At 41.2% G+C, this 27341-nt stretch overlaps 1 protein-coding gene across 1 annotated transcript; it reads right to left on the bottom strand.

Moving 5' to 3' along the window:
- Positions 1-433: 433 nt before the first annotated feature.
- pkd1l1 (polycystin 1 like 1, transient receptor potential channel interacting) lies at positions 434-24635 on the bottom strand. The gene is made up of 57 exons (XM_031850287.1): positions 24421-24635; positions 23639-23767; positions 23265-23437; positions 22189-22341; positions 21743-22065; positions 20575-20661; positions 19613-20148; positions 19023-19246; positions 18183-18348; positions 17748-17987; positions 17247-17379; positions 16951-17154; positions 16658-16839; positions 16355-16558; positions 16032-16195; positions 15767-15934; positions 15563-15625; positions 15096-15308; positions 13838-13909; positions 13580-13759; positions 13407-13484; positions 13108-13250; positions 12888-13008; positions 12638-12770; positions 12217-12409; positions 12006-12062; positions 11579-11908; positions 11209-11466; positions 11017-11130; positions 10745-10896; positions 10494-10594; positions 9926-10124; positions 9683-9766; positions 9218-9425; positions 8437-8543; positions 8230-8329; positions 7996-8124; positions 7719-7892; positions 7428-7614; positions 7073-7167; positions 6488-6978; positions 6209-6293; positions 5885-6070; positions 5682-5800; positions 5485-5595; positions 5293-5401; positions 5038-5103; positions 4413-4504; positions 4043-4271; positions 3628-3732; positions 3147-3287; positions 2757-2891; positions 2199-2411; positions 1875-2036; positions 1408-1569; positions 1167-1264; positions 434-1017 (listed from the first exon to the last, which is right to left on the bottom strand). Exons 1-57 carry the CDS (start codon positions 24633-24635, stop codon positions 675-677), a joined length of 9639 nt encoding a protein of 3212 aa, XP_031706147.1. The 3' UTR covers positions 434-674.
- Between the last annotated feature and the right edge of the window lie 2706 nt (positions 24636-27341).

Below are 27341 nucleotides of genomic sequence, written 5' to 3'. Positions count from 1 at the left end.
TTGTATTGATCATTTCCCTCTTCTTTGGACCAGTCTTGGAAAACGTTTATGAAGGAAGTATGACTAAAACTAAAACTAAACATTTTATTTAGTGCTAGATTACATGATCATTTGAGTGCAACTTTGAGAGAGGACACATTTTCCCCTCATATGATGCACAAACAATGAATATTCATCACAATCCAGTCTTCGAAGCCTAAAGGTCAACATTTTAGATATTTTCCTAGCAAGTCAGTATCATAAAAAACAATATATTGAGGATATATCCTTGGATAATATCTAAGGATGACTATTTACGAGACACAACGGACTTTCATTGTTTGCAAAGAAATATATGCGACTTTGACACGTCAATACAAATTTAGGAAAATACCTTTTGGATTGACAGGTTGCAACTACATTAAAGTAAATGATCACTTTATTTGGTGTACATCTCAATGATAACAGCTCTCGGTTCTTAAGGAATCAGGATGGGCAATGCAGAGAATCTAACTAAAATACATGTACTCATACAAATATTTATGCATTACAAAGGTGTGTTTGTGTTTTGTAAACCATTCAACTCAACTCAAGTCATGAACAACTAGTTATGCAGTTTTTGCAACAAGGACTAAGTATTGAAATGCTTGCCCAATGCTTGTGTCCCATCCACAATTGTTATCTCCATAAGGACCCTACTGTTTATCTGACTTTACAGTCCCAGGCTCCTGGTGGACTAGAACTTCCACCAGCACCTCCGTATGTGTGGACTGTGTTTTACTTAAGCAGCAATTGTCATTTGTTTTAGTCCATTCATTAACTCGCTCCTCCAGAGCATCTTCTGTCCAAACGCTGATGTGTGATGTTGACTCTGGGAGGGAGAGGTAGTTTTGTGCCTTTAAATATGTCCGGAGCTCTCTGCCTTTTGGGTTTTCTTTGGCTATTGTTTCAGGCTGTTGTGAAGCATCCCATACCACAGCCCTGTCTGAGGAGGAGTGGTCTCCCCTTTGGCCCAGTATCTCCGGTTCAAGCTTGGACCTGGTAATGCAGTCATACAGGAAAAACATCAACATTCTTCTTTCTTTTTTTGACACCTAATTTAAATATTTTCAGTTTACTGTAATTTATGATATTTAAATGTCGCGTAAGAATGGTCTATAACCTAAGTAGATGGTAAATGTTTTTACCTGAGCAGGTGAGATACTGGTAAGGTCTCTGTGTGGCCACTGACATCTGTGTGATCATTCATCATCACCACTTCTCTTTTTCGCATTCTTAAAAAGTCCTGTAACAGAATCAGCTGTTCAAACATTGTTTCTGTTTCCAGAATACAAATTTTTTAAATAATGTATTGTATGTACAGTATATGGGTGCATGCACTGTATGTATGTGTCTGTCTATTTTTCATATTTTTGGTGTCGGGCTCACCTGTGCGTCCATGTTGGAGGGCTCCTGTAGGATGACAGGACTGTCCTCCTCGATGTAGTGATGGGCTTTGGGGGGCAGAGTGGGGTGCAGACTGTTTGAGAGGGCATCGAGTCTGAACAATAGTTCATCCACTAAGCTTTCAAACTCTTCGAAGAAATAAGTCTGAAAAACCAAAGGGCAAAGTTAATGTAAACTCTACAAATAAAGGTAGGTGGTGCAATGTGTGATATTTGAGGTAGGATAAGAGGCTACAGGATTTACAGGAAAAATATTCTTCAGAAACTCACAGTAGCATTGCCAGAAGCCTGAGATATTAATCCTGACCACTGTCTCAGATGTTCACAGCAAGGTAATTTGACAATGAAATATATATATATAATGATACACAGCAACTTTTAAGTCTGCAAAATGTATTTTCTCAATAAAAGAATCTCAGTCTGATAGTTGACTTGATGCTTTTTCCTCACCTTCCCTTCCGCATGATTTTCAATCCATGCTCGTCTACGCTGCCCAATGAGCTCAGAGACCCTCCGTCTGATGTAGTCGGCTAATTCTGCTATGGTGAAGACATTCGCCCAGCTTTGAGATCTTTTAGCACTTCTGACCAATGAGGACACCACACCTATCACCTATGAGAGAAACAGATGGCTGTTCAACCCGACATAGACTCTGACAGTTTCTACCACTGAGAATAAGTTGCGCAAAAACTAATTACATGCAACAATCGCATGCATTCAGTCGCAATTTTTACAAAGTAAAAAAAACATTTATATTATATAGTATATATGTACCACTGCTGTCCACACCACAGAGGACAGATAGAGAACTCCACGGTAAAGGAAATCCCGGCCAGAGAAGGGAAGGCCCCGAACGGCCCTGAAACCCCAGCAGTGACAGAGCAGGGTCTGAAGGGAGCGGGGCAGTGAGCTGAAGGCCCAGGATCTTTGTACGAACAGGAGATTCCCAACGCAGGCCAGCGCCACCATCAGAATGAGACCTGAAATCTAAAGAAAAGAAAATTGAGAACGTTTTTGTCTTTTCTGTCTGATTAGTGAAGCCTGCGCTTTGTTTCTTTCCGAATGCCCATTCTTAAATAATTACATCCTGACTTTTTTGTGATAAATACCCAAATAAACAAGTCTTATTATGCTGCTGTAAGAGGGTGGAAATCTAGACTGACATTGTCAGCATTTCATGTGTGGGTAGGACACAGAAAGAAACTGCATTAATGAGATGCACACAAATTGCCTGTATAATTTCCAGTCATTTTCCAAGTCCAACTGGACAGGAGTATATTAAAAGTTCTAATGACAATCAAGCAGTTGACGTTATTCCAACAATGAGTTTACCGTCGGCCAGACAAGGCTGGAGAGTGACCGGGTGAGGAGTGTAGCAGAGGATGCCAAGGTCCTGTTCACCCTCAACACAGTCACACACTTCATGTTGAGGAGAAGGAGCGTAATGCCACGCAGAGTACGGATATACTGCAGACACAACATACGTCTTAATCATTGCTGTTCTGTTTACAACCCACACTATAATCTCTATAGGACTTCTCTATCAGTTAGTTGTATGTAATGTAATAGGTTTTGTCACATTTTAATTATGTTAAGTACTCAGAATTATCTCTTTAAAGATGAGGCTCTTTCATTTTCCTGTAAATAAAATAAAGCAGGCTAGGCAGTGAACTGCTCTCTCAACATTAAATATTTGTTTTCCTGTCTCTTTCTTTCTCTCACTTGTTCCAAGGTAGCCAGGAGGCTGACATCAACATGTCCTCTGTGGTTGTGTCTCTGGAGCAGCTCCACAACCTCCAAGACAATGATCGAGTGATAGATGTAATAAACATAGTACACTAAAGATACCGTCAGCAAACTGACCTGCAAAACAGAGAGAGGGAGAGAAAGTGAGGTACATTTCTAGAGAAGTAAAAGTATAATCAGGTACATTTCATACTCTACAGTTAAAACCATGCTGTGTACTTTGACCTATAAACTTCACAGGTATGTTGGTTTAGGAGCGACAGGTTACTTTACCCTTCAAGCCAGGTCATTGTGATCTCATTTGCATTGGTGTGTGACCGAGTGTGTATGCATGCCGGTGCAGGTTTCCATGTGTACCTTCAAGCAGTGTGTATGCAAGTCTTTAAATAATCGTTTTAATCATTATGTTGGTATTCATATTTTTGCCTGTGTGTATTTATGCATGTGTAAGACTTACCTCCAGACAGTTTAAAGGTGTCCTCCAGTATCCCATCGGGCCTTGCTGCCCTATAGCGTACACTTGATTACAGAGTTGCAGAAGGGACAAGAGAAGGAAGAGGAGCTATAGGGGAGGAAGAAAATACACGAGGAACCTTAAAAACAAAGGTTGGTAATCTTCTTCATAAACATTTTGCTTTATTTGTTAAAATTCTCACTACGTCCTGACAGCAATCAATAAATGAAATGCTAATCCAATGTTAGTGTTACTCAGTGCAGTGTTGTGTTTGTTTTTCCTTTAAAAAAACAACTCAATCAACAATATCTTGTTGTGTACATTTTGATCTGTAGATTTTGCTTCTTCAGCTGCTTAGTGTCTTTATGATGGTGTTGAAGACTAGTTGTTTTCTCAGATAGGTGAAGTAGCATTTTACCTGGCACACCATGACAACATAGTCCCACACAGCAGGAGTGTGATACACTCTAACTGACCGGACTTTGGCAGAGGGCAGCAGAACGCCTGTGGGGATCTGCTCAGAGAGCATGGTCACACTGGTGAACAAGTTGGGTGCGGGGCTAAACAAGGTGAATTGGACAGACACAGTCTGTCTGCACAGCCAGCCACCTGAACGCAGGAGCTTCAGTTTGGACGCAGCATCAGACCTGCAGAGGAGGAGAGGACAACTGGATGATGACGGTGACAATATTACCGACATTAGAGTCGATACTGCAGAAAACCATTTGAACACAGATCACATTAGGAAAAACTCAAATAATCATTTCCGCCGGGTGTCCGTTTCTTACTTTGTGTGGCCTAAACCAACTGTAGCACTTGGTCCCGAGTAGCAGCCCAGGTGACCACATGTCTTTGGAGGTGTTTGCATAGGTACTAAGACCTGAGTAGTCAGTGACACAGTCAGAACAAATCATAAATCAAATATAACACACTAATTCATCTCTAAATGTAATAATATTGAATGATATTGAAAGCTATCACTGGACTACTACAGTATATATGTTTGAGAAACAGTGCACTCTACAGGGGGAGTGAGTGCAAAGTACAATGATGTCCTGAATGATGTGCTGGAATACCATGTGACAGATTATTTGCTTGAAATTGAAGCAAAGTATTGCGCTGGATCATTCAAGAAATATGTGGTTGCTTTGCTGTTATTTCGCAAGAAATGGAATATTAGAATTTTATGTTATTTCGTTATTATGGAAAACTATTACCAATCAATGTGTGCAAAATCTGAATAGTTTCCCTTTCAAACACATTTTTTGTTAATCCAACATTTAAAACAAAATCATCACAATAACTTTTCCAGTAACTAAAATTATGATTGCACAGACAAAAATTCATTGTGATTTTAGGTTATATCAGTAGTATATTACAAGATGTAAAGGCATGTCTTCTTTTGTTACATACCTGGCCCTGAAATGGGTCGGACACCTCTGTCTTCCACAGGATTGGCTCTCCAATCAAGATGTGTGACTGTTGGTTTCATAATAATGAAATACAAATTAAGATCTTTTCTTCAGTGGGTTGTAGAGACTTGCATTAATGGTGAAGGTAAATTATTTTCATATTTTCATTGTACAGCATTGGATGGATGAATCCTTTTCATTGTATTTTACAAAATTTGGTGGAGTGGTGAATGACTGCAGCACTGTTGTCGCTTACCTCAGTTGTGGATGATGCATTCTTGTACAGTAAATTAAGGAGGCTGCTCTGTGCCCACTTCCACCAGTGCTCATGCTTTTGTATAGACAAAAATGCATCATCGTGGCCACTGTTGAAAGATAAAGTAGGATTTTTGAGTGTGTCAGACAGCAATAAGTACAAAGCAAGAGACAGCATATGTGTGCATGTTACCTTACAAACTGTTTTCTGACAGCTTTATTGAGGTGGTAATGGTCAGTGAATGAGGCCCCATAACTTATACACAGCATCAGGAGAAGCATGGAGCCACAGAGTGATAAATCCCTGGATGGAAAGAGGAGATAATTCCTTACACAGCTTTAAATCATATGCAAACAGGTGCACACTTACACAAAAACACACAGACATACCTGAGAGTGTGATGGATGAGTGTCTCTCTTCTTTTCTTCCCACAGCTTTTCCTCAGCTCTGCTGGAGTTGGTGGGCGCACAAGACGGAGGTACCGGGCTCGCTGACGAGCTCCAAGCAGCTGTTAGTGAGAGATAAGTCAATGTATGTTTTGATAGAAATGAATAGATGAGAACAGAATGAAATAGAATAGTCTGGCTTTCACCTTTTCAAGGTATGAGCATCTTTCCTGTGGAAAGGCAGATGTGCCAAACTGCTCTACGTTTTGCTTAGCACCATTGTGGCTCCGCAGTTTTGAAGTGTCTTTCTCAATCTCTCTTATACTGAAGAAGCTATGAAAGTCTGATCTTTTCCTATGCCAAAAGGAAACAGTCACTGCCACCGTAATAATCTGGAAAAGGGAAATAACATGTACAGTGCAAAGAGTTAAATGTAGTTAAGAGTAAATTGCATTTAATTCTAGTTTAGGATTACGGTTTATATGTTTCTTTACGTGGAATACAGTTTAGAAAATGCTGGAATAATCTACCACGGCTGGCTGGATGAGGAAGATGCAAAACATCAGGGAGAAGAAGAGAGAGTGCATCCATAGCAGAACCTTGCTGCTGCTGAACCTGACACATGAAAACACACAGTTATACATAGTTTTGACTGTGAGACATACAGTTATAACACAGGATATACATAATGTTTCAAAAAGTCAGTATTAATAATGCAAAAATTAAGCGTAATCCACACCACTGGCTTCACACTTGAGCATTCATACATCTTCATAATCATCAATTTGATGCCATCACACATCTAATACCTCAATCCCAGCACTGCAGAAAGCACAAGGCAGGAGAGGGACAACAGCAGACACAGTGTCCAGGCCAGATAGTGAGACCACTGAGACAGCGGTCTCAATCCTCTCCCTTTTAGCCGGTCGATGTTGTGTGCTGGCCACGCTGCCCGGTGATAGCAGTCTTCCTTAAAGCTGCAGTCCGATGAAAACTTCCCTTGATGGTCTTCTTCCTTCTGAATAGCATGACGTACATCCCTCGTACCGGACAAAATAGCTCTCTGGGTTCCAGGAAACCTGCTGCTTTCACTTAAAAGATCTAACTCTTTTCCCCCAGGTGCTTGATCAACATTGTTCCGCTTAGCAATCAGCAACACATTTTGAAGCGTTGGTCCCTTGTAGTTCTTAACTTCAAGAGAGTCCTCCTTTCTTGTGACTACATCTGATCGGATTGCAGGTTTATTACCTGTGTTTTTATTTTCCAGAATCGTAGTGGACACTGACAATAGGTCTGTGCCCTACAAACACAAGAAGAGGGGTCAGATAGACATGGAAAATGTGCCAAAAAAGACAAAGAGCGAGAGAGAAAAAGAAAACAGAAAAAGATGTAACCTGGTATTTCTTCCTCCAGGTTTCCTGCGCCCACTGCTGAAGACTGCTCCAATAGAGATGGGGCTCAAATACACTGTCATTTAACAAAAAGGCATCTGTGAGGAGACAAAACGATAAAATAAGGCAAAGGGATGTGAGGAGACGAGAAAAGAGAAGAAAATGCAAAAAGAGTAAATGTAAAATAATGGATAAAGCAGATTAATTATGTAACATTTCAATAGACAGGTGATTTATAGCATACTGTAGGAAAAAAAGAGAAAATTGACATTTGATGTGATGCAGGTGGGCATCATTTTCATTGTCCACTCCTAAGAAAGAGGATAAATTATGTGTTTAACTCCATTTAAGTACAAACCTCCAAAAGGGTCCTTTTCAGTCCGTCTCCCCTTCGTGTGTTGGACTACCGACCCCATCAGCTGGACCTCACGCAGTCGGAACAGGAAAGATATAATTGCTGCTGCGGGCAACGCTGCCGCCACACTTAATACTCCCGTCGTCAAAGAAACAGCTGACAGATCTATAATGCCCACCTCGAATGGCAACTGCAAACAAGTGACCAGAAACAACAGCAATATGGAGAAGATGCTTTGAAACTGTCATGGCCAAGTTTCGAACTCTGAAGTTTTGTTTTGTTTTTTTAACCTACCCGATCATTCATTTGTGATATGATTACTGTGTTGACACATGCGTATCCCAACAGTAGCAGCAGGCTCACGCTAAGTCTCTGAGTGTGTGTAAACGAGTTAGGGTAGGGGCAGCTGTACAAAGACATCCAGATGTGGTAGTCGGCCAAGTAGTCAGACAGCTTGAGACACAACATCTGCAAGTACACAGGTGGAGATCCAGGACAACATGGGAGAAGAGATTAAAAGATGATTTTTTTTTTGTAACCGAGTGTTCAGATGTGTACCTGAGCACTCTACCTTAGCAAAGCCTATTCCATGTGTGCAAACTCGCAGCATTCTCTCCACCCGGCCATCCACTTTGTTCACAGCCAACCAGCACTGTCCCACAAAGAGCCAAGCACGGCCATTCACATGCCCTCTGCTCACCTGTATTAAAAGTAGACAAAAACAAAAGCATCTTGATGGTCAAAGTGAAAGTCCACACACAGAAGAAAGAAACACATTTACAAACACTCAACAGGTGGACTTTACCTCGGATACCTCCACTTGTTTGAGGTACCAGTTGGGGGAGGGTCCTGAGTTGTCATGCCAGATGTGAACCCCCCACACTGGGCCCAGGCTGTCTGCTGCACTGTGGCGTCAGAGACAGAGAATACACTGAAGAGTAGTAGTAGTGAAGTATTCTACAGTATTTCAGTAAATGTGTGGCGATCAGTGTATTGATTTTATGTGGATTACCTTAATATAAAGATGTCTTGTGAGTTCCTCCTGAACAGAGTGCATCCTGGGACTTGTAGTTCTCTTGTCTGTGAGCGCCCATCTTCACCATTCAGCACTATGTAAACCTGATAAACATGTAGAAAAGGTTTCCCAAACACATTACTACAGGAAATGACTTTTATAAGGATATCTTAGTTTAATCCAAATCTGGAAAACCAACCAATACACACTTCAATAAAGATTGAACGCTGCAGTTTAAGAGTCAGGCCATTAATGTTGTTGTTTTGAAAACATACATTAGAAAATATCTCTTAAAAAAAAAAAAACGATGCTTGGGGGTATTTTCATCAGGCTCAGGGTGAGAGTGGAGGGGTGACAGGGAATGTTATCACTGAGACAGAGGGGGAAAGCAGGAAGGAAGAGGTTCATTTTGAGATTTCGGGTCTCAAAGCCGCCATGATCAGAGAAGCAGCCAGACCATCATCACCCCTGACATCTGGGCCAAGCTGAAGGAGCTGAGAGACATGGCCATGGAACAAAGGAGCATGATGGAGAAGCTGGAGCAAGAGAATACAGGTGACACACACATCCTCTATTTCTTGTAAAAAAAATTAAATCCTACTAAATTAAGTAAAATATTCAACCTGCAAGTTGCTCTTTATGAACCATGTCAGTTACTTATATATATATATATATATATATATATCATATTATAGATATATCAACATGAAACCACTTTCAGGTGCAGTTGAAAGCAATGTGACAAATGCTGGTTGAAAGAAATATAAAACTATCTCACCTTTGCAGTCATGCAGGCTGCAGAGCAGAGACCAGTGTGGATTGTAACCGCATAGAGATACGGGTCACATGGAGAGTTGTCAGAAAGGTAGTGTACTCTCTGATTCGCTTCAGAGACAGCGTCAGCTCTCTTACACGCCACCAACCCCGGGATGCACAGGCATACGCAGAGCACCAGCACACCCAGCACAGTCAGATCACTGGACACACTGAGGTGACAGAGAAGGAGGGAGAACAGAATGACCGAGTGAAGCAAATGTCTGCTTCTCAAATACAAAGAAAATCTACCAAAAAGTACATGAAAAACTTTTATCTCCGGTTACTGTGGTTATTTTCTACCATTCAAATTGATCCCCGAATGATTATTTTTCTATACTGGAACATGTGCTCCAACGTCCAAGGTCCAAATTAGATTTAGTTTTCTCTGGTTAAATACATCATCCAAGTCTGAGGAGGATTAGGTCACCTTAGGAACGGGTCCAGATCGGTTGCGTCATGGCTGCTCTGGATCTGCTGCCGCACCACAGTCAGCGGCCTCAACTGGTGACAACTGAGACAAACACCAACAAGCAAGAAGTGGTTAATTTATGTTAATCCTCAATTACTTCTAGCATGTGTGTGTGTGTGTGTGTGTGTGTGTGTGTGTGTGTGTGTGTGTGCGTGTGTTTCCCTCTGTGAAGGTCTTATGTCCTTTTAATCCCTGCTTTACCTGCAGTTGACTGCAGTAGCTGCTTCTGCTTGCTGTGTCCTGCAGCCATACTGTGTCCAGGCCCCCTGGTGGCCGTCCCAGGACAAACACAGGCTGCGGTCCATTGTGAGACTGTAGGTGACTTGATCACTGAGGTGCTTGTGTCTGGGTGTTTTCTCAAAATCAGCATTCAGCAGGGCCAGGTGACCAACCCCTGCAGCTAGAAATTTAAGGATTTTGTCAATCCAGTTTTTGTAAATGTAAAAAAGTACAGAGAGTACATTAGAAATGTCAAAACATGTAAATATTAGATGGATGAATAGAGTACTATATGAACTTCAGCAGGAAACGGTACAGTTGTATTCTGAGACAGTTACTAATCAACAAAAAAAAAAAAGCAAATAGGCTTTTCACAAAAAGAATAATTAAGCTATAATCAGCATCATTTGTTATTAGTATTAGGTAGTGAATGACATTCCGATTACTCTCTAATATGATCAGAACACCAGTCATTTAAAAGATGGAAAGACCAGGAGGGGGAGAAGGGACAGAGCTTAAAACTGAAAGATGGAATCAAGACATTGCTTACCACTGAGGTAGGATGGGGGCAGAGTGAACCGAGTGGTGTTCCTCTCCCAGTGGTGAATCCTGTGCAGATGGTGCATGCTGGGAGTCGGCCTCTCAAACATCCTGCCACAACAAAGACTCTTGGTTTGTTTTTTTGTCACATTCTTGCCTTCTACTTAAAAAAAACTCATCAAAAGTATCACATTGTGGTATTATGTTGCTCTAACTATCAGATGATAGTGAGTATAAAACCTAATGCAAGTCACCGTCTACCTGAAGAGCAGCATGATGGGAAACACCTTGTTGAGCGGCAGCGTGAACACCACGCTCAGCTGGATGGCCTGCTGCAAGTGCTCCTGGGTAATGTTGAAGGTGTGGTAGTTGACCTGGCTGCATAGGAGGACGTACTCGGGCACAGAGCTTATCTGCAGAATGGATGTGATCACACGGTCACCCGCTCTCATTTAACAATGTGCTCTACTGTCGTGATACGGTGCAAATGGAGTCAACTTGTAGCAAACAGAAAAGAAGAGATAGTGTCATACGTTTCTTGGTGGTTGTTGCAGCTCGATGTTTATTGGCTGAACGAGCGAGCGAACTGGGATCTTTCTCTTCGTGCTGCACTTGTAAAGGCTGAGGTCAACCACTGGTCCACTCAGCTGGAAATCAGCAGAGGAAAATGAGAGCAATGCCTTGCTGTTTAATCAGTAAGGGTCATCATATCATGCCAGTCTCACCGATTCAGGATAGCGGGCCCACGTGTAAGGGCTGTGGGCGAGCTCGGTCAGCACGCTGAGTACACACGGTCGATGCAGTCTGCTTTCAGTCTCTCCACTGCGACGAACAAACAGAAGATGGATCAGGGAGTCGGGCATGTAGAAGGTGGTTGACCCGCTGCTGAGGACTGGGGAGGTTTGGTTTAGGTATGTGGCATATAAGGCGATAAGACCAGTGCTGACTCTGTGCTCATGGGCCTCATGGGACAAGATGTACTTCTGGAAAAAAAAGAAAAGAAGTGTGACAGTTGAGGGATAAATGGAGGTACAAATATGAAAACATGGAAGTTCATGAGTAGATATGAACAAGAACATGTTTGTGTTCTCTCACCAGCGTCAGGTCTGAAGCAGTCTGGAGAATATCAGCTGTGAGCTGCAGCGCCTGCTTTGTTGAAATCAGTAATCCTTGTTCCATGTAAATACCACTGGGTGAGTCCTGTATTTCATCATGGGGGTCGGACTCTAATGCCTGTGTAATGTCAGCACTGGTGGACATTTCAGGTGTGAAGTCATTACTAGTGAGAACAGCTTGCAGGCTGTATGACAGCAGAGCCACCAGGGTGTTGAGTGTCTTTTGAGAGCACCAGACTGGAGCACTGGAAAACTGTTCTGAGATGACCTGGACGTGGATGGTCACTCGTCTTGCACTCGCTAATGTCACCTAAACAGGGTTGAGTGTTGCATGAGAAACAATTTTCATCTTTCAGCATGTATCCATCAGTGTCTCTTTGTCAATCAAAGTCAAACCTTCCACCTACCTGACTTGTAACTTCTAAAAGGTTTTTCAGAATGCAGATGTTATCCACCATTGATGCCTAGGATTAAATGTTATTAAAATGCTGTAAAAAGTTGGATAAGTTTGTTGAACTGTGACTGTGAAATGGGAATAGAGAGTAGAGGATTGATTTGCTGAAATCAAACACGTGGTTCTATTAATCTTTGAGGTTTAGTATAGGTCTGTGTGTGTACCTGTCCGCTGCTCTCAAGCTCACACACCGTGCCAATGAGCACATTCCGTGTGCGTCTCTGAGCGTGTGTGTTGGCCTTAGTGTCTCGGCTGAGTCGGTTGAGAATGCTGGAGAGAAGACTGACGTAGTTACGAATCTCCACACTGTTTCCAAGTCGCACCAGAGCTGAGAGGTTCCTCAGACCCGACTCTGAACTGGAGAGAAATAGATATTACTGACAGAACCATATACTGTATGAATAGTAAGACAGTAACTTGTTGAGATGTACTGTAAAACTCTTGTGGCAACACAAAAGTTGATCTATGGTCTGCAAAAGCTATTATACCTCGTACTGTAGTATATATACAAAGAATCCCTCTAACAATATCCTGCAACATAGACATAATAACCCTGACTTGATGTGATGGCATGGTGATTCTTACAGCTCCAGGTCAGGATCAATATGGGAAGAAGAAGAGGCGTCTCTGAAGAAGCTCGGTTGGACTCGGACGGTGACAGGACAAGGTTTAGAGGGCGCCCCATTCATGCTGCTTTTGATCTCTGTGTAAATTGTTACTATAGGAACAAAAAGTCAATCACTCAATTAATGGAAAAAGGGAATCTCTGCAATAAGTTTTTATGATAATGCGTCCCTTGTGCACTATTATTCAGTGTCTGTGTGTATGAGTTTACCTTTACGGTCATCATTGGGGTCACCAGAAGGAAGGCTGAAGTAGTACTGGAAGTCTCTCCCCTTGTACACTGTCCTGGGAGGTCCGTCTCCTACACTGATACTGTACTCGTACAGTAAGTCCTTCAGCACACACACACACACACATAAACATGTGAGGGTTGGCATGCATGGAACAGTGCACAGTGTGTGTGTGTGTGTTTACTTTGAGACAGTAAATACCTCTTTCCCTGAGGTGCAGAAGATGCTGAAGTGTGTATATAACTCCCTCCCTCTGACTGGTTGCACCTGGCACATCACACCCTTTGGAGCAGGGTTGGTTTTTAAGAATAGCTGAGTCCGGCCCAAAAAACTATTATGAGATTCTGAGTTGAAAAAGGCAGCAATCACATTAGCATCGAGATCCATCCCTTCAATTTTCACAATACAGGTAATTATCATTTTAAGTTTAGACACCACTGTGGATCTCCAATCCAGAAAAGCAAACATCTATTGTGCTATTGTGTTGTTCTGAAACTTACTGGCAGTTATCTCCAACATGTATCTACTCCCAGGAATCAGACTGAGTGGTCTGAAGCTGAGCAACGGGGAGGAAATGCCTGGAAAGATGGAAGGAGAGAGGAAGGTGTCTAAAAACTGACATGGGTGGATAGAGAGAGGAAATCTGTGTCTGTGAGTTTCCTGAATAATGTACCCGTGTAAGTGTAGGACTCAAAAAGGCCTCTGTCTACCGGGTGTCTGGGTAAATCGAGCAACACTGGCTCCTGGATCACAACAGATGGTCTGGAATCTATCAGATTATTCCCCTCATCTTCATGAAATGCTGGATCATGAAATGAATCCTCTCCTGGACTGAAGCTCTCACCATCCACACCTGGGAATGACATGCATGTGATTAACACACAACCTCCCACACTAGGGATTATTAACAAAACGCAGAGATGTACTTCACCTGTGGGTCTTCCTGCTGAAACCCCTGGGTCTCCTTCCTCTGCGCTCATCAAGGGAACATCATAATCTGAATCTGACATAGAATCAGCTTTAATGCACAATACAGTTGGCATAAACGTGAGAAATCTGCACAGTGTACATGTACATATAAGAAGGTGGTAGCTGTGTTATGAAGAGAAAAATACATTCAGTAGTTGTTTCCTATTTCTCCTTACAACTTGTTCCGTGTTTGTTGCAGCTTGGATAACCTTTTCATGTACTGGCTACTAGCATTTTTTAGCTCATCTTAGTTTCACAGCCAACATTTTTAACTGTTCAGCATCGTTTCTAGACACCATGGGCAGCTCTGACAAACCTGCTTTATGCTAACAGCACCAAACGGCAGACAAAGACAACAGCTGGCGTTAGCTGTTAAACATAGTGGAACATTTAACTGCTAAAGTATGAAGTAAGCTATATTAACTTTACAAGTCAGTGTTGTGTTACAGTTTGTTCCCCCCAAGTGGCCAAAACATAATTGATGCAGGTTTTAGTACTCTAAACAGCTGTTGTACACCTACACAGGTGTTTTCTATTATGCCTGATTATACACCTCCTCTCTGGAATGTGTGAGCATGTGCAGCCTTGTCTTGATTGACAGCTCCCTCACCCTCTAGTAGCTGTGTTGCACATCTAAGGGCGGGACAATTAACACTTTGTCATTCTTAGTCGGATCTTTCACTTAATAAAACAATACCACATTCTTGAAATACTCCGTGAATGCAAAAGTAAAATGTAAATATAGAAATTCTTATTTTATAATGATAAATCAAATTATTTTATTATAATTATTGAAGCATTATTGTACAAATCACTTTAATGTTGCAGTTGGTATATGTGGAGCTAATTTAAATCACTTTATATACTGCTGTGCTGGCCAGGTAGCTTGTGCATTTCCTCCGGGGAAATGTTTATTATTACTATGAATCTGCCAAGTAACTATATTACTTAAGCTATCACATGTAATGGTGTAGAAAGTATATTATACAAGTATGTCAGATTTGTTCTTAAGTACAGTACTTTGGTAGTTTGTTAATCTTACATAATTCACTGCATAGAACCACGTAGCTTTCACCTTCGTAGAGGTCCAATCAGCCAGAATAACTGAAACCCTTTCATTTTTTATCATTCTAAGACCAGATAAAATAATCATTTGATTTTGTGTGACTGCCAGATCTAAGAAGCTTCACAGCCAATATTTCTGCTCAGTTTTTTCTCACCTTGTTGACCTCCCAAGTCACCGGCCTCCAGGACAGGGAAAGAAAACTCCCAGTCAGCAAAGGAGTCATATTCAATTGGGAATTCACCCTGGCGAAAGTGGTCTGAATATAGGACGCCACTGTTGTCAAAGGCAAGTGGCGGGTATTCAGTGGAGGAGTACAAAGGCTTTAGAGGGTCAAACTCCCCCAGGGGGTGATAAAAGGGCTCCTCTCCTGGACACAAAGAGGGAAAGCTGTTAAATAATTCATAAACTATCCACTTTACTGTAACTATGACCTTGCACATTACTTCTTTTTGAGCTACCCTGTTGATGTTCATGTCTTAAATGTCTTTTTTTTCATTGCAAACATGGTAAAAAATGACATTTCACACTTTTCTTCACATTTGATTCAAATTTATCTGCCGTGTAAGTAAATCTTTATTTCAAGTAAAAGCTTGCAGCACCATGGCAGTAACAGCTGCTTACCTGATCCTTCTGCTCTTTTGTCTACTAGAGAAGAGATAGGCGAGGGCTCGGGTTCTGTCAAATCTGATTGAGGAGGAAAAGAGGGAAGTCAAGTTCACTGACATGGTGTTGTTTTCTATTTCAGTATGCAGGTCTCCTCAAGATCTGTTTTTACAGAGGTAACCACTTGGGAAGCACACAAGCCGGTCACATTTATTCACACACCAGCCATAGTTTCAGAGGCATTCTGGATCAGAACGACAGGATCGGAGGTATGGGTGTACTGTGAAGCAGGTGCATGCTGGGTGGAAGTCCCAGGAGTCTGTGGGGAAGTGGCAGCACCCTCCATGATGGTAGACGGAGCACTGAGATCCACCGTGTAACAAAATGGGACTAGAATAGAAAAGAATAGAATTAAAGCGATTTATTTTCTTGAAAACGAAATAATGTACTGCACATGTCCAAATGCATTCGCCTTTTTTTTTTTTACCTTCTATGACAGGCTTGGATGATGCATTGACCAGGTACAGGCTCCAGGTGTACTGGATGTCTTTTGGAGAAATATCACAGCTTTCACACGAGGCGCTGACAGAGAAAGACTGATGCCAGTTCACCTGGTCTCCCCGGCACTGAGGGCAGGTAACTGACACCTTCCTGGATTGGAAACATTCAGATACATGGCAACAGTCACAAGGTGTATCAAGGTACAGTACACTGTTTAATGGTGGCAAATGTCTCTAAAATTATATTTACTTTATAGCATCCCCATGTCATCTGTCCTTAGTGATTTGTTTTTGTTTTTATAACTCTCACCCGATCACATTTGGTGATAATGTGAGGAAGGTCTCTGATGAAGCTGAACGCTCGCCGCTGTGGACGGTGATCGAGAACTGGAACTGGTCAAAGTTGTGTTTTAGGAAACTAGCAGGAAATACAAGCACAGGGGATGAAGTGGGAACGTCGTGGAGGAAACAGGAGCTGGTAATGGAGCTGACTGGTTTACATGTCCAGCTGAAGCTGTGAAACAAAAAAATTAAAATCAGAAACAGTGTTAAGATTGAATGCATATTTGAGTAAATACCTTACAACCCTGCATACATTACACTGTTTCTGTACCTGACTGGGTTCATGGGGAAGTCTGGGTCGTAAGATCTCTGCCCGTCCAGGGTGACCACGGTGTCGTTCCGGTTGTTAATGAAGATGTTGGTGCCGCCCTGGATGAAGGCAACAGGAGGGCTCGGTATCACCTGCACTTTAACACTGTAGTTGCTGTACACCACACTGCCAGCGACCTGAACCTGCGGAGAAAAGGCTATTGGAGTCTCAGTTCTGTCTATTCAGTGGCAGGACAGCAGGACCCTGGTCCAGGTTTAAGGTTCAATATGTGACAGTGTTTGTCCGCTACTTACCTTAGCTATGGCAGTATAAGTGTCATAGTGCAGGAGATGGCTGAGCAGTATGAGGTTCTGTCTATGTGTGTCTACAAGAGGCAAAGGGAAGACCCGTCCTGCAGAGTCAAACAAGGTCCAGGTGTAGTGAAGGCCTCCTGAAATGTCACAGTCAACTTCCGTCTCATAGGTCACTCCCAGATGGATGACCTCATATCTTCGCACCTTGAAGAGAGAAGAGGAATAAGATGAGGGCAGCAATGTAATTACCTTTTTAGCTACTTTACCATAGTAAAAGTCCTGCTGGCAAAACGTACCTGTAGTTTTAGAGGCCCCATGTTTTTCACTGGTGGAGGCTGACAATGCCGGTCCACAACAAAGATGTGACCGCATAGAGTGGCAGAACTGACCAGGTTAGACACAGTTACTTCCACTCTGAACTCTCCTGTCCTGCAGAGAGTAAAAACACATAAACATTAAATGTACACAGGGTAAAAAGACACGTACATTTTATTTGCTTAACCTGGAGAGGAAATTCATGTTTTAAAGTATAAATTGATCCATAACAATTAATTAGACACTATAGCTTGACATCAATTTTGATAGCCCATTTGAGAGTTAAAAAATATGCGATAATGATATATCAACCAATAGCCTTTTTTTCTCATAAACGCATAATATCTTTAATAAGGGTGCATCAAATTAGTATAATTTGTACTGAAAGGAACATTTTTCAGTTTTAAAATAAACTCTTCAGTTGTCTCTGGTTACAATCTCTCTAGTGAAAAAACACTATCTATAATGACAGTAAAACTGACCTGTGGAAGACGTGCCGCTCTGTGCTCTGTCCCAGCCTGGATGATCCGTCTCCAAAGCTCCAGAGGAAGGTGACGTCAGTCCCCACATTGACCCGGCAGCTCACCGTCACTGCTTGGTTCTGCAGGACAGAAGCCTGGTGGACCAGCCTGTTGAGCTTCACTGCTCTCTGGACTACCAGCGGGAACACATCGGAGGTAAGGGAGGTCCGGCCACTTGACATGACTACAACTACAGCATACCTACATTGAAGAAAGGGGGTTTAAGTGTTGTAAATACTAGCTTGCTGGCAAAAATACTATCCAGGGAAAGATCTGTCTATGCCCTGTATTGAAACTATTTTGATTATTTTCTTGAATAAATGAGTAAAATGATACTGCACAAGAGACAAAGAAGCATGTACATCATATTTTCAAGACTTCATCTGTGTCTCATACCTGCCAGGTTTGTGGTATCTTTTGGAGATGGTTCTTGAGGTGGTTCTCTCTGATCTCGAGTCTCCAAAGTGCCAGAGGAGCTCCACCGGGTCTGCTACTCCAGCCATGGCCAGGAAAGTTATATCTGTATTTGTGGGATAAGCTTGCTTTGCTGCAGAAATCCGCACTGTTAGGAGACAAAACAGATATTCACATTGCAGTGAATGTGTAATATATAATATATTACAAATATAAACCATACTTTGGTGTTTCATTTTTACCTCTTTACTTAAGATTTCATTAAAATATTTTATTTATTTATACAAAATGAACCAAAACACTGACCACGAGGAAGATCTTAGGTAGATAATGAGAATGAATATGAAACACAATTTAAATCACACTTGAAACTAAAAATAAATCTAGTTTGAATTGAAATCAAACACTTTTACTAAGCTTGTTTAGAAGATATTAAGTGAAAGTTATAGTGATAGAAAAGAAACCAAAAACAGATTAGACGACAGCATCAGCATTCATGTACTTCATCATTTTGAAGCTTCCATTTTCTTTGACAGTGTTAAAAAATTGCAAAAACCAAAGCCAGAAAATAATGATAAAATAATTCAGATAAACGCATGATACCCTAATTAAACTAAATGTGAAAAAAGTATTACATTGAATCGTGCCACATGAAAAAATAATTAATTTGTTTAAGAAATCTGTTACAATCACAGATTAAAATGTTTAGAAATTGATTAAATATTTTTTTAAATCTCAGATATTTACTTAATAATTACAAGCAAAGAAAATCACACTTATTTTGTACTGCTCAGTGGGTGTTCATTAAAAACCCTTTCTCACCATTGTCAGCCAGGTTGTGAACAGGACTCTGACTGGTAGGTGGTTGCCACGTTGAATTAACCCTAACTTGTGGCGACTGCTTCCTGTTCCCCTTAACACACACTCTCACGCTTTTGTTCTGAGAAGACACTTGATTCTCAGCTTGAAGCTCGACCACAACTATCCCGGTATGGTCGAAATGCAAAACCACCATTGCCTCCTCTCCTGTAGTGTAGCTGCTGTTTCTGTACAGCAACGTTGCATTCGCCAGCAGAGACACGGTCACATTTGACCCTGCTGTGATGCTAAATGAAACTGGGTGTTTTCGATTTGCTGTGATCACGCTGGGAACATTCAATAATAACTCTCCAACTGGATCTTGAACGAGGATGTGTGTGCAGAATGAGGCCCAGCTGATTGGATTAAAGGCCTCAACTGCCACTTTATAACGGCCTGCTATTGTAAGAGACACATTTACGTTCCACTCTTCAGTTCTCCTGCTCATCCCAGTATTATTATCCAAACTGAAAGTCCAAATAACTCTCGACCCCATTACGCTAACGGGGCCGACAACCTCCAGGTTGAATTCTGTGTGTGTTGTAACTGCTGACTTCCAACTCCCAGAAGACCTCGGGGCACATATATTCTCGTACACCATCAGGGCTTGAGGCAGGACGGCAGGGAGCAGCACTGATGTTGGGTCAGAAGTGGAGAGAAGAGACGCTTTGAGCCGATAACGTCCTGCAGTGGTGGGGAGGCGGCAGTGAAGGCGGAGGTGCAAATGGCAGCTGGAGCGATTGGAGGCGTGGAGGAGACGGAGAGGCACCAAGTGTTGGGTGTCTGAGTTGAGGGTGCCACCATGACAATAGATGATATTGTGGTTTTGATTGTTGCCATTGTCACTGTTGTTGCAGTCGTGATTATTACAGTTGTCTTGGAGAGTAATTTTGATGCTGTCACAGATGTTTTTATTGTCATTGTCCTTCGCGTCAATGCCGCCATGCTCAGCGTTCAGTGTGAGGTTGAGGACAAGTAGGTGCTTCATGGTGGTGAACATCTCCACGTCCACAGAAACCTCCTCTCCGGATGTCAACTGAACCCCCGATACACTAACTCTGAGGTCAGAGGCGACGAGAGGCACGACCACCTACAAGTACACATACACACACACACACATATTTTGGACAGAGACAACATGCACACAAAGACACATGTGAGATTAAAGGACAAATTGGTCATATTTCATATTTCCCTTATTGTCAATAAATCGTATGAAAAGACCAAAAACAACAACGAATTGATTGCTGTGATTCCTGTGCCTTAGAGCTCTATTGTTACACACATAGACTGTTAAAAACACACCAATAAGCCATGTTTCTTCATAACAATGAGCATGGGCATTTCAGTTTATTTTCCAGACAAGTCAGAAAGTATTGAGAGACGGACTAACAATTTATTGGTTTGGATCTTTTCGTGGGATTTGTTTACAATTCGACACATTTGAAATATGACCAGCATTATCATTGAATCAATGAGGAAGACACTTTTCAGTGAATGAAAGCAGATAACTCACAATGTGTATTGTCTCCTGTGTCCATCCGTAGGCACTAGAGGCGTTCACTGACACCATGTGAACTCCCTCTGCTTCAAAGGTCCAGTTCTGGAGGGCATTTATAAGTATGTTTTTAGAATTCATCTGATTTTTTTTGATCAGCAAAAACATCTTTTCATCATCCTAAATTACCAAATTATCAAATATCCAATTGAGAACAGCATTCCTTCCACACTAACAGAAACCCCCATTACTTCTCACCATTTGCTTGAATGAGTTTTTGGTGTATGTCTGGTACTCCAGTTATGTCTTTCGTTAAAAATAATGAATGAAAACCAAACTTTTCTAAACAGGATCTGCATCCACCTCAACAATAATACAGCATTTCTTTCTTCAACCCTATAAATCCATTCAGAACGCTGGAGTTCTACACGCTGTTTAAAAACAGTTTGCAAATGTAGAGGATTTTTCACATTCTATGTGTTGAACCTTGACCCCTCTTAAATAAGGAAGGTTAATTAAATGATGTGGGTAAATCTTGACAAATGTTTATTGTTTAATTCTTATCAATTTGGGCTGTTATTGGTGGGTTTTGATTGTGTTATCAGACCATAGCTTCTGTTAGTTTCACCAAACATCTGCCACATTTCATTAATTGCTTTGATCACTGTACAGAGCTATCAGGTGAGACATCTTCATAATTCTAATAAAATGTATATTTTAACTGAATTATTCTCACCAAACATAAATTCTACATGTATATTATACCATTTGTCTTGAATGTGACTATTAACTGTCCTGTCTAACTAGTACTGTTTTTTTTTATGTGCAATCTCTACATATTTGAAGCTGATAATAGACTTTGAAAGTAGATAATGGAAGTAGGAAAAAACACAGTTTTTAGCTTGTTTTTGATATAATCTTCTACTCTTTTTGATATTCTTTGTTATAAAACAGTCACAATGAAGCCAGACTTTAAACACGAGCAGGCTGTCCTTAACATCATTGATTTATTTAAATGTAAAAACATTTTTAAACAGCCATCGGTTGTCGTTGATCAATGTGCCGAAATTGCTTCAATCAGATTGGACTACATTGTGATCAATTAAAAAGAGACAACTTCAGCCTTGAATGCTGACAGCATTTCATTTGACATACATAGCAGTGCTTCTTTCTCAGCCCTACTTACCGCAGTGCTGATCAAACAGTCGGAGTTGGGAAGGCAAACTGTCTTGACACCCTCCATGTTTTTCTCTTTTCTCTTGTGAGTAATCCACCAAAAAAACTCCACCGCCAGACCATCGCCCATGTGTGCCTGCAGTGTGACAGGGTCGCCCAGGTATGCTGCCTCCACAGTCTCACTGTGGGAGTCTTCCTGTGGGAAAGGGATGCAGGAGGGGACACCCAGGGGGCCATGAATCACAGAGACCACCAAGCCATCTGCAGAGGGCTGCAAGACGGAGAGGTGCAGGGTGGAGGAGACTGTTGAGAGGGGGTTGGAGACACTGACGTCTAAACAGAAAATGAGAGGATTAAAGAGAAAAGGGAGAGAGAGGGTGAAGACATAATGATAAATATTTTTTATTAATTCATTATTCACCATTTGACTAAATTAGTTTGCTCTAGTTAACTTACCGAGTTCATATTTTCCTGGAGTTTCCAAAATCCAATCAGATGACACAAAAAAGGAGCCGTCATCCGACACGTTGACATGATGACCTTCATGGGTCGTTTCCTGAAACTCAACAGTGACGTAAGAGAGGTCCTGATCTCCCAGACCCACAATCCCTAAAAATCACAGAAAAACTCATTTGAAACAGGAGAATGGAAACATTAATACATGCTACAAATATATATATATATATATTTTTTATTTTTTATTTTATTTTGTAAGCATTAACCAAATATTCTGACACTATTTTTCTCTGTGTGTAAATATATTATTTTACTTAAAAACTCATTAACAATCACATTCTGCATGAAACATTGGTCAGCACAATATTGATATATATTTTGTCAAACATTATCATTATTTTAGAAATACATATCGAGCAGTTATTTATATAACATCATCATAGTAACAATTATATAATTGGAATTATTTAAAAATATATAATATAAATGAATTATCGTTGATAATTTGTGTCCACACTACACAGTATGACTGCAGTTGTAAACAAACAATTATAGAAAATGTGTTAACTTAAATACGCAACATCAAGCTTGTTTCTACTTTATATCCAATCATGTATATTAACATGTGTTTGTGAGGTGGCTTTGACTATTTAAAAAAAAAGAAATAACTGAACCTTTCAAAGTTAAACTATTTAAATACATTAACACTGACAACACAAATGTTGTCTTTCTAAAAGTCAGTCTACAGAGCAAACTGGATCCTCCTCTAATCATTTTGATAATAATAATTTATAATGATACATAATGGGATATAATTACTGTATTTTGAAATAATATAATTCATTATATAGTAAGAAAAAAATATGAATGACAGATAAAAAGATATTTTACAAAACGACAGGCAATGTAAACTAGAAAAAAAAGCATTTTCACTTGTAAGTAAAGGAGGAAACATCTTTATCAAAACGAGCCTCTTTGCCAAGTCAGACAGTATTTATAACACAGGAGTCAAGCATGTGTGTAACTTGAAGAGTTGGATTTCCCGAGAACTACACTTGTGTTAAGTAGCAGCTGACCTGAGGGCTGGTTGGGGCGTCCAGCCAGGTTTCCAGAAACTTCCATGACAAAAGTCTTCCCAGCCTGCACTCTGTCTGGAGACGTAGACAGACGAACGCTGTGCAGAAATGGTCCTTCAGTTCTGTAGAGTGCCACACTTCCCTGTTCCCCTCCAACAGGCAAGTAAAGGACACTAAAGAAAAGAAGGGAAAAGATTCCGAGTGAACATATCCAGCACAAGTCAAACACAAAAAGCTTCAGGGACTTGCATGTTTTACTCAGACGATGGTAAAAAGTACATGGTAACCCTCAGTCACTTGTGGATCAGGATATGAGACAGAGAAGCCGTGGTTGGACACTGAGAGACAAAGGAAAAGGCAGCAGTCTGTCTCACCTTTGTTTTTCTCCTCTGACATCCTTTGTCCCTCCTTTGGAAGATGTGTTGAAACACTCACTGGCCACCAAACCATGTTGCTGGTCGCCACAGTAACAAGCCTCTGAGGTCAACGCTGCAACCTGGTACCTTCACCAACAAATACTGAAAGTTAATGAAATACAGTCCGAGTGCTACACATGCATCCAGCTCATCTAAACACACTGATACAAGACTCAGTACTCATGTGGTGTGAACACTTCTGTTTTAGAAAGACGGTGCCTTTATTGCTAGAAATCCATCGACGCAACTCTTTTTCAGCAATAAGCCAAATGTTATTGCAAACAACAATAAATACGTGTCTGAGTTGTGCAGAAGTCAAACTATATATCTCTGACTGAGAGACCAAAGCACACATTGTATTCTAATGCAGAAGGCTTTTTGGTTATTGAAGAATTCTTTTCTGATTTTTCCCCATTTTTTTGTTGTTCGTCCAAGTCCTATATACTATTTTTGGTGTTTGAAATCAAATTATATTATCTAGTATTTCAGAAATAGAACATCAGCTGCAAAAATAGACTACAGCATGTTAGAGGAATATGTAATAATACAATAATTAGTTTTCATATATAATAGATCACTCTACAATATTATCACAATTAAGAAAGTACTGGTTCCAAAAGGAGTGATTTTAAAAGTGGAAGAGTGGATTTTCTCCTTAATTTTACACAAATATACAGAAATCGACTTTAGACTAAATGCAACTGGCTCAACGTTCTCTTTTACGGTTTCCCCAAACTTACCCTTCATCAAGGCAGCGAACAGAGCAGGTTACCGGGTCAAGGTCACGGGCACCGTTGGTTGCATAAAGGCTGCTGCTGCTGCTGCTGGCGCTGCTGGCGTTGACGCATCCCACGAACCACGGTGCATCCTCGTGATCTGGAGGAAGAGCCGCCGCAGGCGAGCGATGAAAAATCGGTTGCAATGAAATGAGCGCGTAGAGAAAAGCACCGAACATGTCTGATCCGTGAGGTCTCCGGACAAAGGCCGCAGCTAAAACAGGAAGAGCTCAGGTGAGCAGCCGGATGAGGACAGACATGCGTCTGACGAGAACGCACACGTTTCAGACTGAAGGGAAGGATAGGAGTGGGGATAGAAAAGCAGGTGCACTGACACCTCGGACTATATGTGCTTACAAGGTGTGCGTGACAGGCAAGGACAGAGAGGGACTGTATGCAAATGGAGGGAATCAGAATGAGTGTGATGGAGGTGGAAGCTCTTCACTGAAGAGGGAACAAAAAGAGAAACGACCTTTCAAATGACAGGCCAGGTATTGTGCTGCTATGCAATAAAATAGTCAAAATAAGCAAGCCACGCATTTGTGACGGTTATAATTAAATGCTATAGTGAGTTTGATTAAAGGCCGCAGTGTTGTGTATTTATTATCTGCTGGTGCAGTTCTCTTGTATTTCAACATGAAGTTTAACGATTTAAATAAATGTCATATACGCTATAAACATGATTATAGGCTCCTTTAAACTTCATATCCGATTTTAAAGCAAAGGGTTTGTTTTGCCTTCCAGTCTGGGGAAAGCACAAAGGTCACCAGTCAATCCCAAAATACCAATAATCAGCAGGAGTTCGGGCTTTTACACGTGCGTTTTCCAAGCAGAGGTAAAAAATGATAAAAAAAAAAGCAAAAAAAAAAAAGCCTGTGTTGCCATGTTGGGGTGTTGCAGTCTGAACTATTGCTTCTTTAAACACAAACACCTAAAATGAGGGGAAAACAAACAACTAAACATCAGAAAACTGTAGTGAGAAGGTTTCTGTTATTTTATATTATATGTTTTACCCCTTAGGTACACTTTTAATCTGAAAATATATTAAATGTTTCTGTCTGTAAAAACAACGAACTGTCCTACAGTGACCTGGTCTGCATTAGATAGGCCTACACTCGTAATCAAAAAGAAGAAGAGGAATTATTTCTAATTATTTCAGCCATGTTTGTGAAAGGCTGAGTCGAGCCACGAAGCAAATTCAGCTCACCTGAAGCTGGTGGAACCACTCGAGAGCCATAAGACTGATCTCTGTTCTTTCCCCGACGTCAAAAACAACATCTGAAGTCTTCAAAAGTATCTAAATGTTTTCACATCAATGTTTTATTATGCGGGAGATATGGTGCAATATAGTATTTTCCTTTATGGACCAGCCTCATCTGCTTGTCGTCATAAACGAGCCATTGTGTCACTGTAAAGCGAAAGTAAACACAGAATTGGCTGCAGTATGAAAATGTGAATCTTATTAACTATTTTGTTATATTCTGAGTCTTATTATATTTTCCTTTGCTGACAAGTAAAAGGGACAACGGGGTGACAAATCCTACAACTGAGTTCCAACTGTGTGGATCAAGGTCTTAAATTGTCACTTTGTTTGGGTCCTGGTCGTCACATATTTGCTTAAATCAAGGACGTTCTTTAAAAAAAACGTTGTTTTGAACTGGAAAGGAGAAAAAATGATCTCACCAGCTGTGGTATTTTCTAACTTAGTTTAAGAAAAGTGAGATTGTAAGCTCCAGCGCGAATATCTTCACCATATGCATATTTTTGCAGAGCAATTCTAAACCGTTAAGGGGAGAAATGCAAAAAGACAACGGAACCGTTGAAAGTGTTTCGTCTGAGTCGAGCTTGCCCTATGAGCCCTTTCCTGGAAAAAAAAAAAAGCGTCCTCGTTGTGCAGCTAACTCCGCCGTTCCACCTTAAAAAACTCTTCCGGTTTTCCAGACATCCCCTTTAAGAGAATTTTTCACTCGTACCTGCGGCCAGCAGGGGGCGCTGTCAGACCGTACCATCTCCTCAGGCTGACTTTAACAGCGAGAGACGCAGCGGGGGGAATCAAAAATATTTTCTCTCTCCATTTGTTACACATAATACCGCAGATTTGGGCGATTTCGTTCCGTCTCTCCAATCAGGGACTCGCAGACGTCTTCACATCGTAAAGGAAAAACCCAAGTAAACATATGTGACGCACAGAAACACAAACACATCTTATTTGACATCCCCCCCCCCCCCCCCACCACCACCAAAAAAAAAACTAAACAGCGGGATTTTTATTGTTTTCTAATTCAACTGCATATATGAAAAAAAACAGTCGTGGGAATGAAACCTCTATTTGACGCCCATATAGCAAAATACATTGGGATCATTCTATGATAATTAATTTATAAAATACATAATGCTTTATTTGGTGCGGGACCCCCGGAGCTCATTGAAGCACCCCTGTGTCCCCGGATCACACTTCAAGAGGCATGTTACAACCAGACCTTCAACATCAATACGCTGCGCTGTAGTCGTGACGGTGTGCGTAAAGCCCAACCCCAGGCCCATGAGCTCGAATAACCTGCTTAATTCGTTGAGCGCGTGCTGTGTGTTCAACTTGTGCGCGCGAGGATACAACTAACAAACGATTAAGTCAACGAAATCTTAAAAAAAAAAAAAAGAAGCCGCAAGATGAGCGTAACGGGACTCCGTAACGGAGATGAAGCGTTATATAAACGCCTGTAGTCTGCGCCCCTACCAAGGACACCGAGCCCGCTGGAGAAAACAGCACAGCTGACTCCGGTGGGCTGTGGAGTCGCTTGAGGTGGAGCGGTATTGAAAATAGATATAGTCATAAGCGTTTTGATATAACTCCAGGATGTATGGGTGGGGGGGGGGGGGGGGGGGGG

This window comes from Anarrhichthys ocellatus, unplaced genomic scaffold (genome assembly GCF_004355925.1).
Source record: "Anarrhichthys ocellatus isolate YVR2014 unplaced genomic scaffold, GSC_Weel_1.0 scaffold10, whole genome shotgun sequence".
NCBI lineage: Eukaryota > Metazoa > Chordata > Actinopteri > Perciformes > Anarhichadidae > Anarrhichthys > Anarrhichthys ocellatus.
Note: the sequence above shows the minus strand (reverse complement) of the source record. Positions and strands in the feature narration are given on the sequence as shown.